We start from the raw sequence: 14,021 nt of genomic DNA, 5'->3' as shown, positions 1-14,021 counted from the left end.
TTCTTGCAGATGAGAGAAACAGATTCAGAATGTGACCCAGAAATTGAGATAATGCAGATAAAAAAAATGCACAAGTAATTTCCAACCCTTATTTTTGCTATTAATTGCAATCTTTTCCAACAAAAACCCTCTACAAAACTCTGACATGTAACTGAAGGCTCCTTTCTGACCACATTCCACTCACTGGTAAACAAACACCCTTCCTGAGGCAATAGACTGAGTTTGCAGTTAAATGTGCATATCCACCACATGTATATTTCTATGTCATTGTGTACAGAGAATCATATCTCAGTCACCTCTAATAGCAGCCTTCCAGAAACCCACTCTCCAAAGCTCCGTAATTCCTAGGCAGTATTAGAGATTTGAAAGTGAAAGTCGCTCAGTCGTGTCCAACTCTTTGCGGCCCCATGGACTATATAGTCCATGAGTTCTCCAGGCCAGAATACTGGAGTGCATAGCGTTTCCCTTCTTCGGGGCATCTTCCCAACCCAGGGATGGAACCCAGGGTTCCCACACTGCAGGCAGATTCTTTACCAGCTGAGCCACAAGGGAAGCCCAAGAATACTGGAATGGGTAGCCCATCCCTTCTTCAGTGGATCTTCTCGACCGAGGAATCAAACTGGGGTCTCATGCATTGCAGGCAGATTCTTTACCAACTCAGCTATCAGGGAAGCCCATTAGAGGTTTTGTCTCTGGAATCAGGCAGCTGTGCTTTGAGTCCTGGCTCCTTCACTTACTGTCTGTGTAATCAAGAGCAAATAACCTCTCTGAAAGCTCAGTTTTCTCTTCTGGTAAAACAGAGACAATACCTATTTCATTGTTGGGACAGAGCCAGTGCCTAGTGACTCACAGGAGTCAACTGTTAAATTTTTAGGAAATCTGCAAGTTGTAAAGGCAGCCATTATTAAAAATTAAACTATGTAGACTTATAATTAAATAGAATATTGAAATAAGCATTAATAAATGCTCAAAATTCATTACTTCCTAATTATTTTTCTACTATTTTTACTGCTTTGCATTGCCTGCAAATTAAGAATGGGTTTATTAGGTAGACACATGAAAATTATATGAAATTCAAATTTTAGCATCCATAGTAAAATTTTATTGGATAACAGCAACACTTATCTGTTTACATATTATCCATGGCTGCTTTAGCACTAAAATAGCAGAGTTGAGTAGTTGCTGAAGGGAATATATGTCCCACCCAGCCTAAAACGTTTACTATCAAATCCTTTATAGAGGATGTCTGCTAATCCCAGATCTAGGCTCTTGAGGTTCTTTCTGGTCTATCCTATCTCTATGTCTGCTCCTACATATCTCTTCCCAACTGTGGACTCAGTGACATCAGGCTGACAACTTAAACCAGTCACAGTGGGAATATTTTACCCCACAGAAACTGAAACAAGCCCAGGATTTCCCCCCTCTCTCTTTTCACCAGAAAGCCATTTTTTTAGCATTTACCAGAGCACTACTAACTACTTCACAGGATTGTTGAGAGGATAATGAGATAATTGATATGAAGGTTTTGGTTTATAAGTGGCAACTGTTATTTTATTATAGTATTGAATACTTTAAGGAAGAGTTTATCCTCTTGCATTTTCTGGATCAGTTGTTTTGGAAATCTGGGTTCGATCCCTGAGCTGGGAAGATCCCCTGGAGAAAGGAATGGCTACCCACTCAGATATGGAGGCTGGCAACACAAGAGTAATAAAAGAGAGCTTCAAGTTTCTGGCTTCACTAATTAGGAGTAAAGGTCATGACTATGATATTAGGGATAGCTACTATTTACTAAATGCTTACTATGTATCCATTTTGCAGATAAGAGAACTGCAGCTAAAAAGGATAAGTAATTTCTCTATGGTCACACTATTAGTAAAAGTTGAAGGCATATTCAGAGTCTTTGTTTTATCTACTCTGCCAGTTTACCTCTCAATATTGAAAGAAACAATATTTGGGAAGGAGGGCAATGAATTCAACGTGAGTAGATTTTGAAACCCCTATGGGATGTTAAACTGGTGGTATTTTCTAAGCAGTGTGAAAAGCAGGTCCAGATGCTAAGGGAGATGTGTAGTTTGGAGACAGAAACCAGAATCATAACTGAAGAGGCAGTCACTGAAGCTCAGCTTGTTGCTCTTGCAGCCTCCAAGACAAGTGACCCTAATGAATTTATCACTAGTATCACCTGCCCAAACGCAGTCAGTAACATTAGTATTACTTTATACTTAGTATTTCAAGGTGTAACTATTGTTATATACATATCTTAGTTGATCCTCACAGTAATTCTATTTTAATAAGTAAGAAAGAATATCATCCCTCCAATTTACAGATGGGATACCCAGTCTAAGATAAACGTGGTAATGGAGGGTAGTGCTAGGATAGATGCCTGACTGCTATCCCTCTCTACCATCTTTGCAATGTTTCCTCTTACTCAGGATGAATTTTCAAAGAAGAAATTACAAACCAAGTCTCTATTGGTTCTACAGATCTTTGAATTCGGATAGGAGAGAAACAGTGGCTATATCTGTTCTTAGGGAATGGTAAAGTATGAACAGCATCTTGGGGGCAGAGTTCCAAATCACACCACCCTGCCCGAAAAGTGTTCATTTTTGAGCCTGCAATATCAAACAATATTCTAGCATCATATCAATCTTTACAACTCAAAAAATCACAATCTGATATCTCTAAAAAATTGGCAGAGATATTTGCTAATTGAATTACTAAGTCATATTTTGACTACCAACCAAATGTTATTATCTTTCTTTTTTCCTTTTTGAAACATAGAATGACAGACTCCTTCAACTGCAACAAGCAGCAGAATTTTACTTGATGCAGATTGTTGAAATTCATACCTTTGTGGGCATTGCCAGTTTTCACAGCAAAGGGGAGATCAGAGCCCAGCTACACCAAATTAACAATGATGATGACCGAAAGTTGCTAGTTTCACATCTGCCTGTCACCGCGTCAGCTGAAGCAGAAACCAGTGTTTGCTCAGGACTGAAGAAGGGATTTGAGGTACGAGCACCCTAGGCCTCGGATCACCATCACTTTCCTTTCTCTCACTTCATATCTGAGGTTGCTTCTGATTTGGGGAGATCTGTTACAATGTCTTCACAATGTCAAATATAGGAAAATAATAATGGATTAACTTTAAGATCAGGAACCACAATTTTCTCATCACTGAATCCCCTGCACCTAGTAAAAGGCATATAACAGTAAAAAGTCCCTATCCATTCTGGGACTGTGGCCATTGTTACCCTTGGATTTTCCAAACAAAATCAGCATGATTGGCTCCTGCCTACAGTCATACTAGAACTTAAGCATATGAATATCAGTTAAAGTCAGAGGTATGTTTCAAGAATAATGGAGTTCATCTAAATCAGCATAAGTTTGGATTTGACACTGAGGATACAACCATTTGTTAAACATCTAGTAGCAAGCAGAACAAAGTTGGAATTGTTACTGCTCATAGGTAAGTGTTTCTCGACCTTGGCTGCCCATCAAAATCACCTGGGGATACAAAACTACTGATATCTTTGTCTCACTCTGAGAGATTCTGTTTTAGTTTATTTTGGGTGTGATCAGACCATTAAAAATTTTTAAGTTCTCATCTGATTCTAACGTATAGCCACTGCTCTAGGTCCTTTTATTGGCCACTTATTGGATCTCAGAAGCAAGGATCTCACACTATGATGTTCTCCCACATCCTCTATGATGGACACTGGTCTAAACTAGGGCATCTCATAGTGATTTGAACAGGAAGAAGCCCTGTCCACGAGTAAGCTGACAATGGTGTGTAGGGTGACGGGTGCTCTGATGGGTGAGGTAAGTACTGAGCACACATGGACATGTAGAGTGCAGGGAGCTATAGAGGACCTGGAAGAGGAAGAAGCCCCACTGATGGGGAATTCGCAATGAAAGTGAATTCTTCTGCTTAGTAAGGCAATCTGAATTGCATCTCCTCCTAAATGACTGATACCTTGTGTTCAGGTGGTTGAAAAACTGAATGGAAAAGCCTTTGGCTCTGTGATGATATTAGTGACTAGTGGAGATGATGACCATATCACCAACTGCTTCCTCACTGCTCTCAGCAGTGGTTCAACTATCCATACCATTGCCCTGGGTTCATCTACGGTCAAAAACCTGGAGGAACTGTCACGTCTTACAGGTAAGTAAATTCCTGGGAACATATTCTAGAGACTTTGCTTTCAACTTGAATATTCAAAGAACAGCCATGAAACGCATATAATGTGAACAAAATACAGGGCTTAATTGAAGGAAAAAAATATAAACAGTTTTCTTAGAAAAAAACACAACAATTCAGTGCTAAATTCTGTAAAAAATTTGCTGACTTTTTTGTACTTTCCTTAGGAAGTGCCAGTTATATACATCTAATGGAAATATTATTACTACTTCTTTGTTAAACCAACCTGAGTATGTGTAATCATGGAGCTAAAAGTATGTTTAAATGCACTAACTTCTATGATAAGATCATACGCAGTATTAAACATATATCTTTTTGTTTTAATTGAGGCATAAGATAATTTTATCTTATATTCCTTTATTCAATAAAAAATGAGTATGCTAACTTGAAAATTAGGTTTTATTGAATTATGTTTGAAAATAAGGTTTTCAGAATGTAAATGTAAGCATATAGTGATATAAATAGGTAGCAATTAACCTAGATTATCTGGGAATTTCCTTCATTAAATATTTATTGAATTCAATAAATATTTATTGAGTTTTTATTGCATACTGGATAAAACTCGAGACCCTACAATTACAGCCATGAATAGCACAAACAAAGACACCTGCCTTGGCCATCTACTCACCACGTGATTGTATAGGATGCCTTGTATAGCAAGCCAAGCACAGCTCCTGTTTTCCCCAAACTCACCCTCTTAAGCAAAGGAAGTTTGTTAGGAAAAGCCTATCATATTATCCTTTGTATTACTTTACATTTTAATACATTTTAATCCCACTCATGTATTTCAGGAGGTTTAAAGTTCTTTGTTCCAGATAAATCCAATTCCAATAGCATGATTGATGCTTTCAGTAGAATTTCCTCTGGAACCGGAGACATTTTTCAGCAACATATTCAGGTCAGAATTTCCTCAGTATTTTATTTACAGATGAGTGAAAGAGGAGCAAGAAAAATAGATGAATTGTGCTGCCTCATTAACCTTATTTGAATATGTAACAGTCCTTGTTAAATTAAAAGAAGGCTTTTAATGAGTTTCTTGACATCACTAGATCCAGGCTCCATCTTTATCTGATGTCTATACATCTCAGACCTACGAGTCGTCTCACAGATGGTGAGTGAACCTCCCAAGTTAATGGCTTGATGGGAGCAATGAAGTCAGTAAAGTATTCTAAGAAAACATTTAACTTGAAGATTATGTGTACACAGTAAAAGCAATGATCACAATTCTATCATTAGACTTAGAAAAAGATGAATTTTAAATGACAATTTATATTTTAGATTAGAGTACAATTTTCTCTCCTGAATAATCTTTCTACCTTTGATTTTCTCTTAAATAATATGAAAGAAAAACAAATGTTCAAGAAAGTAAAACAAAAAAATTAACAAAACATAGTTCATATGACTCAAATTAGTTTCCAGACTTGGCCACCTCTCCCCCATTCTTTGCACGTCATTAACCCCATTAGACTATGGGCAGAAACTATATCTAATCCCCTTGAACAGTACAGAGCGCAGCAGAGAATGTGTTTGGCACAGTAGTCAGCAACCAGGGACACTTGTGAAATTGGTTTGAACAAATAACCCACAATGTCTTTGCTGTTATTCACCAATAAAATTTTATGTTCTTTACAAGTTTGAGCAACTTTACAGTGTTGCTAATGTATTTATTTAATAAATGCAATTTTTCAAAGTTATGTACAGATTTGTATCCTTTGTGAATGCACAGCAATTAAATGAAAAGGATCTGGTGTCAGCTAGCCTGGGCTCTAGCCCATTTCACCTCCTTGCCGTGTGACAGCTTCCCTCCCTAAGTCTCAATGATTTCATCTGTGAAATGTGCGTGAGCACAGCACTCATCTCAGAGGGCTTTGTAATGCCCTCTGAGGATAATGTGAACAGTATGAGCACATGAACAATACTTTGTTAAATGTTTTCATTTACTTTTTTAAACATTTTAAAAATTTCATATTATTAAAGAGAAAATCAAAGGTAGAAAGATTTTTTCAGGAAAATCAAAGGTAGGAAGATGTTTTCAGGATAAGCCTCTTATCCTCCTCCATCAGAGGGCAGACAGAATGAAAACCACAATCACAGAAAACTAACCAAACTGATCACATGGACCACAGCCTTGTCTAACTCAATGAAACTATAAGCCATCCTTGTAGGGCCACCCAAGACAGATGGGTCATGGTGGAGAGTTCTGACAAAACGTGGTCCATTGGAGAAGGGAATGGCAAACCGCTTAAGCATTCTTGCCTTGAGAACCCCATTAATAGTATGAAAAGGCAAAAAGATAGGACACTGAAAGATGAAATCCTCAAGTCAGTAGGTGCTCAATGTGCTACTGGAGAAGCGCAGAGAAATAGCTCCAGAAGGAATGAAGATGCTGAGCCAAAGTGGAAACAACTCCCAGCTGTGGATGTGACTGGAGATGGAAGTAGAGTCCAATGCTGTAAAGAGCAATATTGCATATGACCCTGGAATGTTAAGTCCATGAATAAAGGTAAATTAGAAGTGGTCAAACAGGATATGGTAAGAGTGAACATTGACATTTTAGTAATAAGTGAACTAAAACAGACCAGAATGGGCAAATTTAACTCCGCTGACCATTTTATCTACTACTGTGGGCAAGAATCCCTTAGGAAAAATGAAGTAGTCCTCATAGTCAACAAAAGAGTCCAGCACTTGGATGCAATCTCAAAAATGGTAGAATGATTTCTGTTCATTTCCAAGGCAAACTATTCACAATCACAGTAATTCAAGTCTATGCCCAAACACTAATGCCTAAGTAACTGAAGTTGAACTGTTCTATGAGGACCTACAAGGCCTTATAGAACTAACAGCAAAAAGAGATGTCCTCTTCATCATAGGGGACTGGAAGGGAAAAGTAGGAAGGCAAGAGATACTTGGAGTAACTGTTAAATTCAGCCTTGGAATAAAAAATGAACCAGGTCAAAGGCTAACAGACTTTTGCCAAGAGAACGCACTGCTTATAGCAAACACCCTCTTCCAACAACACAAGAGACAACTCTACACATAGACATCTCCAGATGGGCAACACTGAAATCAGATTGATTATATTCTTTACAGCCAAAGATGCAGAAGCTCTATACAGTCAGCAAAACAATACTGGGAGCTGACTGTGGCTCAGATCATGAACTCCTTATTGTCAAATTCAGACTTAGTTGAAGAAAATAGGGAAAACACCTAGACCATTCAGGTATGACCTAAATCAAAGCCCTTACAATTATACAGTGGAAGTGAGAAATAGATTTAAGGGACTAGATCTGATAGACAGAGTGCCTGAAGAACTAAGGATGGAGTTTCGTGACATTGTACAGGAGGCGGTGATCAAAACCATCCTCAAGAAAAAGAAATGCAAAAAGGCAAAATGGTTGTCTGAGGAGGTATGGACCTAACAGAAGCAGAAGATATTAAGAAGAGGTGGCAACAATACACAGAAGAACTATACAAAAAAGATCTTAATGACTCAGATAACCGTGATGGTGTAATCACTCACCTAGAGCCAGACATCCTGGAATGCGAAGTCAAGTGGGCCTTAGGAAGTATCATTATGAACAAAGCTATTGGACGTGATGAAGTTCCTGCTAAGCTATTTCAAATCATAAAAGGTAATGTTGTGAAAGTGCTGTGCACAATATGCCAGAAAATATGGAAAACTCAGCAGTGGCCACAGGACTATAAAGGGTCAGTCAGTTTTCATTCAAATCCCAAAGAAAGGCAATGCCAAAGAATGTTCAAACTACCACACAATTGCACTCATTTCACATGCTAGCAAAGTAATGCTCAAAATTCTCCAACCTAGGCTTCAACAGTATGTGAACCAAGAAGTTCCAGATGTTTAAGCTGGATTTAGAAAAGGCAGAGGAATCTGAGATCAAATTGCCAACATCCGTTGGATCATAGAAAGAAAAAAAAAAACCAAAAACACAGAGTGTTCCAGAAAAACATCTACTTCTGCTTTATTGACTACGTTAAAGTCTTTGACTGTGTGGATCACAACAAACTGTGGAAAATTCATTAAGAGATGGGAATGCCAGACCACCTAACCTGCCTCCTGAGAAATCTGTATGCAGGTCAAGAAGCCACAGTTAGAACTGGACATGGAACAACAGGCTGTTTTCACATTGGGAAAGGAGTATGTCGAGTCTGTATATTGCCACCCTGTTTATTTAACTTACATGAAGAGTACATCAGGCGAAATGCTGGGCTGGATGAAGCACAAGCTGGAATCAAGGTTTCAGGGAGAAATATCAATAACCCCAGATATGCAAATGACACCACCCTTATGGTGAAAACAAAGAGAAAGTAAAGAGCCTTGATGAAGGTGAAAGAGGAGAGTGAAAAGGTTGGCTTAAAACTCAACATTCAGAAAACTAGGATCATGGCATCTGGTCCCATCACTCCATGGCAAATAGATGGGGAAACAATGGAAACAGTGAGGGACTTTATTTTCTTGGGCTCCAAAATCACTGCAGATGGTGACTGCAGCCATGAAATTAAAAGATGCTTGGTCCTTGGAAGAAAAGCTATGACAAACCTAGAAATCATATTAAAAAGCAGAGACATTACTTTGCCAACAAAGATCTGTCTAGTCAAAGCTCTGGTTTTTTCCAGTAGTCATGTATGGATGTGAGTGTTGGTTCATAAAGAAGGCTGAGTCTTGAAGAACTGGTGTTTTTGAATTGTGGTGTTGGAGAAGACTCTTGCGAGTCCCTTGGACAGCAAGGAGATCAAACCAGCTAGTCCTAAAGGAAATCAACCCTGAATATTCACTGAAAGACTGATGCTGAAGGTGAAGCTCCAGTACTTTGGCCACCTAATATGAAGAGCTACCTCATTGGAGAAGACTCTGATGCTGGGAAAGATTGAATGCAGGAAGAGAAGGGGAGGACAGAGGAGATGGTTGGATGGCACCACTGACTCAATGGACATGAGTTTGCTCCAGGAGATGGTGAAGGACAGGGAAGCCTGATGTTCTGCAGTCCACATAGTTGCAAAGAGTTGGACAGGACTGAGCGACTGAACAACAATGATGACAGAGGACTTTCATAAGGATTGTGTAAGATAATATAGGCAAAGCATTTAGCACAGTGCATGTCATCTGTATGTAGTTTACATATGTTACATACACACACAAATCACAATTGCACACATAGTTTAAGTGCATACAGCTTAAATCATGACTAAATGGTTTTTTTTTTAATGTATAAAACCCAGCTGAAACCCATGTCTGATATCTTATCAAAATACATAATGGTATCTGGACAGATTATATACAAATTAATTAGAGCATATTCACAAAATGAAGTAAAAAGAAGCTGGTTTTAACTGCTACTCTGAAGCTAATGTTGATTTGGATAAGAGGCAAATATGAGACCACCTAAAATCTCTTGATAAAATTAATGAAGTGACATGTGTACTAGCTACAAAAATATTTTATATCTACTGTACTTATAATACTTTGCTGAAGCAAATATTTTTATACGAAAAATAATTTATATACTTAGGACATGTTAGAATGAAATGGTTTTTATCTCTGCCAATTCAGTTTTGTCATGAAAACAGAGAAAATATGGAACGATTATGCATATGTTGGAAACTGTCACTTACATATTCTTTTGAACAGCTTGAAAGTACAGGTGAAAATGTTAAACCTCAGCATCAACTGAAAAACGCTGTTACTGTGGATGACAGTGTGGGCAATGACACCACCTTTCTAGTTACGTGGCAGACCAGTGGTCCCCCTGAGGTTATGTTGTTTGGTCCTAATGGAAGAAAATACAGCATGGATGATTTTATCACCAATCTAGCTTTTCGGACCGCTCGCCTCTGGATTCCAGGAACAGCTAAGGTAGGTGTTGTGAGCTTGTTCATAGTGACAACGTTTAGTCAAGCACATGACTTTCAAATGAATCACAGAACTAAATGCATTGTGTAAAAGAAACCAATTCTGATATACCAAAATTCTACTTTAAATTTATGAGGGAGTTTTGTGAGTGTTCAAAATTTAAAAGGAACGACTAAGGTATGTTCAAAACTTTAAAATGGATACCAAAGCCTTCTCTCACTTCAACAGTGAAAATTAGCATTTACGTAGTGCAAATAAATTTTTGCTTACTTCCTTCTTTACAAAGTCTATATAGAAGACTTATCCCTACACTTTGAAAAAAAACCCCTCTACTTAGAATTTATAATATAAACACATGCAGTATATGTTTTGGAACACCTCCTATGTGCAGGGTCTTGTTCTAGGTGCTTTAAAATAAAATGCCATAATAGGAATAAGAACAGGGTACTCAGAACACAAGAAGGCATGTGCAGGCAGTAGGGGAAGGAGAATGCTTCCTGAAAGTGAAGACATTGAAATGGAAATATGGAGGACTAAGGAGCCAGAGGTGTAAATGACATTCTGGGCAGAGGAAACAGCACATAGAAAGGCTTATAGAAAAATAATATGGCTTTACATAGAACTGTAAGTACTAGTTTGATGTGGATGAAATACAAAATAGCATAGAAAGTGGAGATTTAGGGGAAGAAGAGGAGGGTGTGACGGGGTTAGACGGATACACAGGAGTCAATGAGAGGAACCGTTACAGGGAACCACTGAAGGTTGTCAGCGGGGGTAAATTCATTAGATCCACTCCTGCATTGCCTGAATGCAGTCCCTCTTCAGGTCTGTTGGCCTTCACCTCCCCTTCACGTGACTGTCGATAGCCTCTGCTAGGTCTTCCAGCCTCTGCACCAGCATCCTTCCTTTCATGCACCTTTATTAGAGTGATCATTCTGAAGCACAAATCTTATCAAATCTGTGTCCTACTCAAAACTCTTTGATGGTCTCAGAATAAAATACATGTGGTTATTATTGCATACCAAGCTTATTACTTTCTGGCTTCTGCCTAAACTAATCTCTTTTTTAAAATTATTTTTTAATTTAAAAATTTTAATATAATTTTAAAGGCTACTTTCCATTTACAGTTATTACAAAAGATTGGCTGTATTCTCCAGGTTGCACAATATATCACTGAGCCTCTCTTATATACTATTTGTACCTCCCACTCCCCAACCCCAAGCTTATCTCTTAACCTTTCTCGCAAATACCTTATGCTCTGCCCTTACTTTTCTCCACACTCATCATGTTCTTTTCACACCTATGCACAAGGACCAGACCACTTTACCTACTTCTTGCTGCTTTTGCCTGACCCCTTTGTCTGGATTAGGTGCCCTGTATCAAAACCCTTATTATGCCCACAGAGAAGTTTTCCATGTGGAGTTTCCACCATGTGTCTGTTACTAATGTTATGAGTACAAAAACCAAAAAAAAAAAAAAAAAAGATAATCTTGTTGCTTGAATTGTGACTTCACTGTAAAATGGTAAGCATTGTTTCCCAATGAAGAAGGCTGGGTAGGGCATTCAGGCATCTTAATTTTATAGTCAAACCTTAACCCATTGTTCTCTCTTCTTCCTCCTGCTCCACTGTGTTCCTCCTGCTACTTCCAGGGTTTAAGAAGGAGCAGCAGTAGGAATGAAGAAAAAAGGGAATACTTATGGACAGTTTTATAAAAAAAACAAATTTCTGCTATGCTGTAGTTTAAGTTTTTTCTTCTAGATACTCTTTTGCAGGTTTCCCTCAGGCAGCCCGGGCAGATAAAGAGAATGGCATCTAGCAATATTTCTATAATTCAACATAGACATTATGAAATCCTGACCTATTAAAAATAGTATTCCTTTTCTTGATCCCTTATAGTGCATGTGGATTTTGCTGCTTGAGATTTCTGGGTCTGGGAATATTGAAGGAAGTAGAGGGAAGGAAGGATACTATTGCCTTTTAGTCCAGGTTTTCCACATAAATCATAATTGTCCATATTATTTGCTATAATTTTTTCCATTATGTAAAAGGAATAAAAACACTGAACCTCCTTTTGGGTGAAGGAGCTCAGATTAATGTTTGCCAAGTACTTTGAAGGTGGACACTTATTATTTTTCTCTAAAAATGTGAATCAAATTGTGTCCACCCCCACAAACAAATTCAGGGTTTAATTCCCTAAAGAGAAAGTAGATTGTACAGTGAAGTCATGTAAATACTGAATTTAGTTATCTCTTAATCAATATTACTCTTCCTGACATTCTTTTGTATTATTTTAGAAAATGCAGTATCAACAAAACAAGAACAATAAACCCTTGGAGGTTAGGCTTGCACTTTAAAACAAGGGTTGATTTTCTTCTTGACAAACAAAGTCTTTGTTTTGCAGCCGGGGCTATGGACTTACACCCTGAACAATACCCACCACTCTCCTCAAGCCTTGAAAGTGACAGTGACCTCTCGCGCCTCCCGCTCAGCCATGCCCCCTGCCACTGTGGAAGCCTTTTTGGAAAGAGACAGCACCCACTTTCCCCATCCTTTGGTGATTTATGCAATTGTGAGAAAGGGGTTTTATCCCATTCTCAATGCCACTGTAACTGCAACAATTGAGCCAGAGACTGCAGATCCAGTTATGTTGAAACTTCTTGATGATGGAGCAGGTAACAAGGAATTCCATGTCATTTTTCATGTTCTTAAGAGCTGTTCTGATGTAATATCAATATGAAGTTATTTTTTTAATTCTCTAAATTTATATTGTTTCTCACCTAATCTTATGAGAGTCTCAGATTGTCATAGTCATTGACATACCAAGTAGCTACAGGTTTCCATCTGCACAGCAAAAGTAAAAAGTGAACTTGGGAAAGCGAGAGTCCCCTTGAGGCTCCTGAGAGTGGCTGTGTGTGAGCAGCATTGAGGGAGGATGTCTCCCGACATTCAGGTCTTGGCTCCTACTTGTCCTGTGACACTGAGCCCATTCAGTAAGGTCACTTGGGAATAGGCATGCCCACATTCCTCTCAGATTCACCAGTTTTACTATGCACAGAAATAACTGGATTAGACAATTCAATAGGAAATGAAAACCCAAAAGGGAGATGCTTGAACTTGTGAGTCATGAGATGTCATAGACTGTTCTTTAGTCAAGTAGCTCAGATGATGAGAGAAAATAGCCAGTGCCTTTTACATGTGTTATTTGATCACAAGAAGACCAGGCCAGCAAGCCTAGTGGAATCAGGATAGAGATTTTTCCATCACTGGAAAAAGAAAGCAAATAAAACCAAACTCTGCCTCAAAGCACTCATTCTGCATAGAGTTAAGAATTTCATCATCATACCTCATAGCGCAGCATCAGCCTGGGCAAGGAACAGCAGTTGGGCTCTTTCTGACTAACCTGTGTTAACTTTTAAAAACAAACTCCTTTATTGTTTTATCTTTCCTGTTCTTTTCTTTTCCTAATCTAAATTCTCAGAATTATAATAGACCTCAAAGTTTATGTTGGCAGCCCCAGTGTTTGATCTACCATTAAAATCATATTCCTTCCCTTTGCTGTTTCAAAGGTAAATTTTTTTCAAGAGCCTCATGTTTGACAACTCATTAGTATCTTGCCATGGCAATCTTGTATGATATTTATGAAGCAAAAGTTCATTTAAAGGATTTTAGTTCAAGTCCACCTCAGACAATACTAGAGAAGTCCTCTTGTTTTGCCTATTGGAATGGAGCCAAACAATTTTTCAGACTCTGATGCCACACCTTTCACTTTTTGTGTATAGTCCAAAAATACACTTGGGCTGGCCTGGAGAACAGATCCTGCTGTCTCATGTTCAATATGCTCAATAGGCTTTTATATTTATTCCCTGGAACCATTTTATTTATTTGATGTCAAAATTTAAGCCGGATGAAAGAAACAATGAAAAGGCTGTTTAAACATCAAAGTGTAA

General features: G+C 38.3%; 1 protein-coding gene across 1 annotated transcript in view; it reads left to right on the top strand.

The window, feature by feature from the left end:
* Nucleotides 1-14,021, top strand: part of CLCA2 (chloride channel accessory 2) — a 58,376-nt gene that overhangs the window by 23,557 nt on the left and 20,798 nt on the right. Inside the window, exons 8-12 of the mRNA XM_020877262.2 lie at nt 2,782-3,012; nt 3,988-4,165; nt 4,993-5,099; nt 9,852-10,076; nt 12,476-12,746. Of these exons, the coding sequence (XP_020732921.2) occupies nt 2,782-3,012; nt 3,988-4,165; nt 4,993-5,099; nt 9,852-10,076; nt 12,476-12,746 (1,012 nt within the window). The remainder of the gene's footprint in view (nt 1-2,781; nt 3,013-3,987; nt 4,166-4,992; nt 5,100-9,851; nt 10,077-12,475; nt 12,747-14,021) is intronic.

Source organism: Odocoileus virginianus, chromosome 5, assembly GCF_023699985.2.
Source record: "Odocoileus virginianus isolate 20LAN1187 ecotype Illinois chromosome 5, Ovbor_1.2, whole genome shotgun sequence".
Lineage (NCBI taxonomy): Eukaryota > Metazoa > Chordata > Mammalia > Artiodactyla > Cervidae > Odocoileus > Odocoileus virginianus.
Note: the sequence above shows the minus strand (reverse complement) of the source record. Positions and strands in the feature narration are given on the sequence as shown.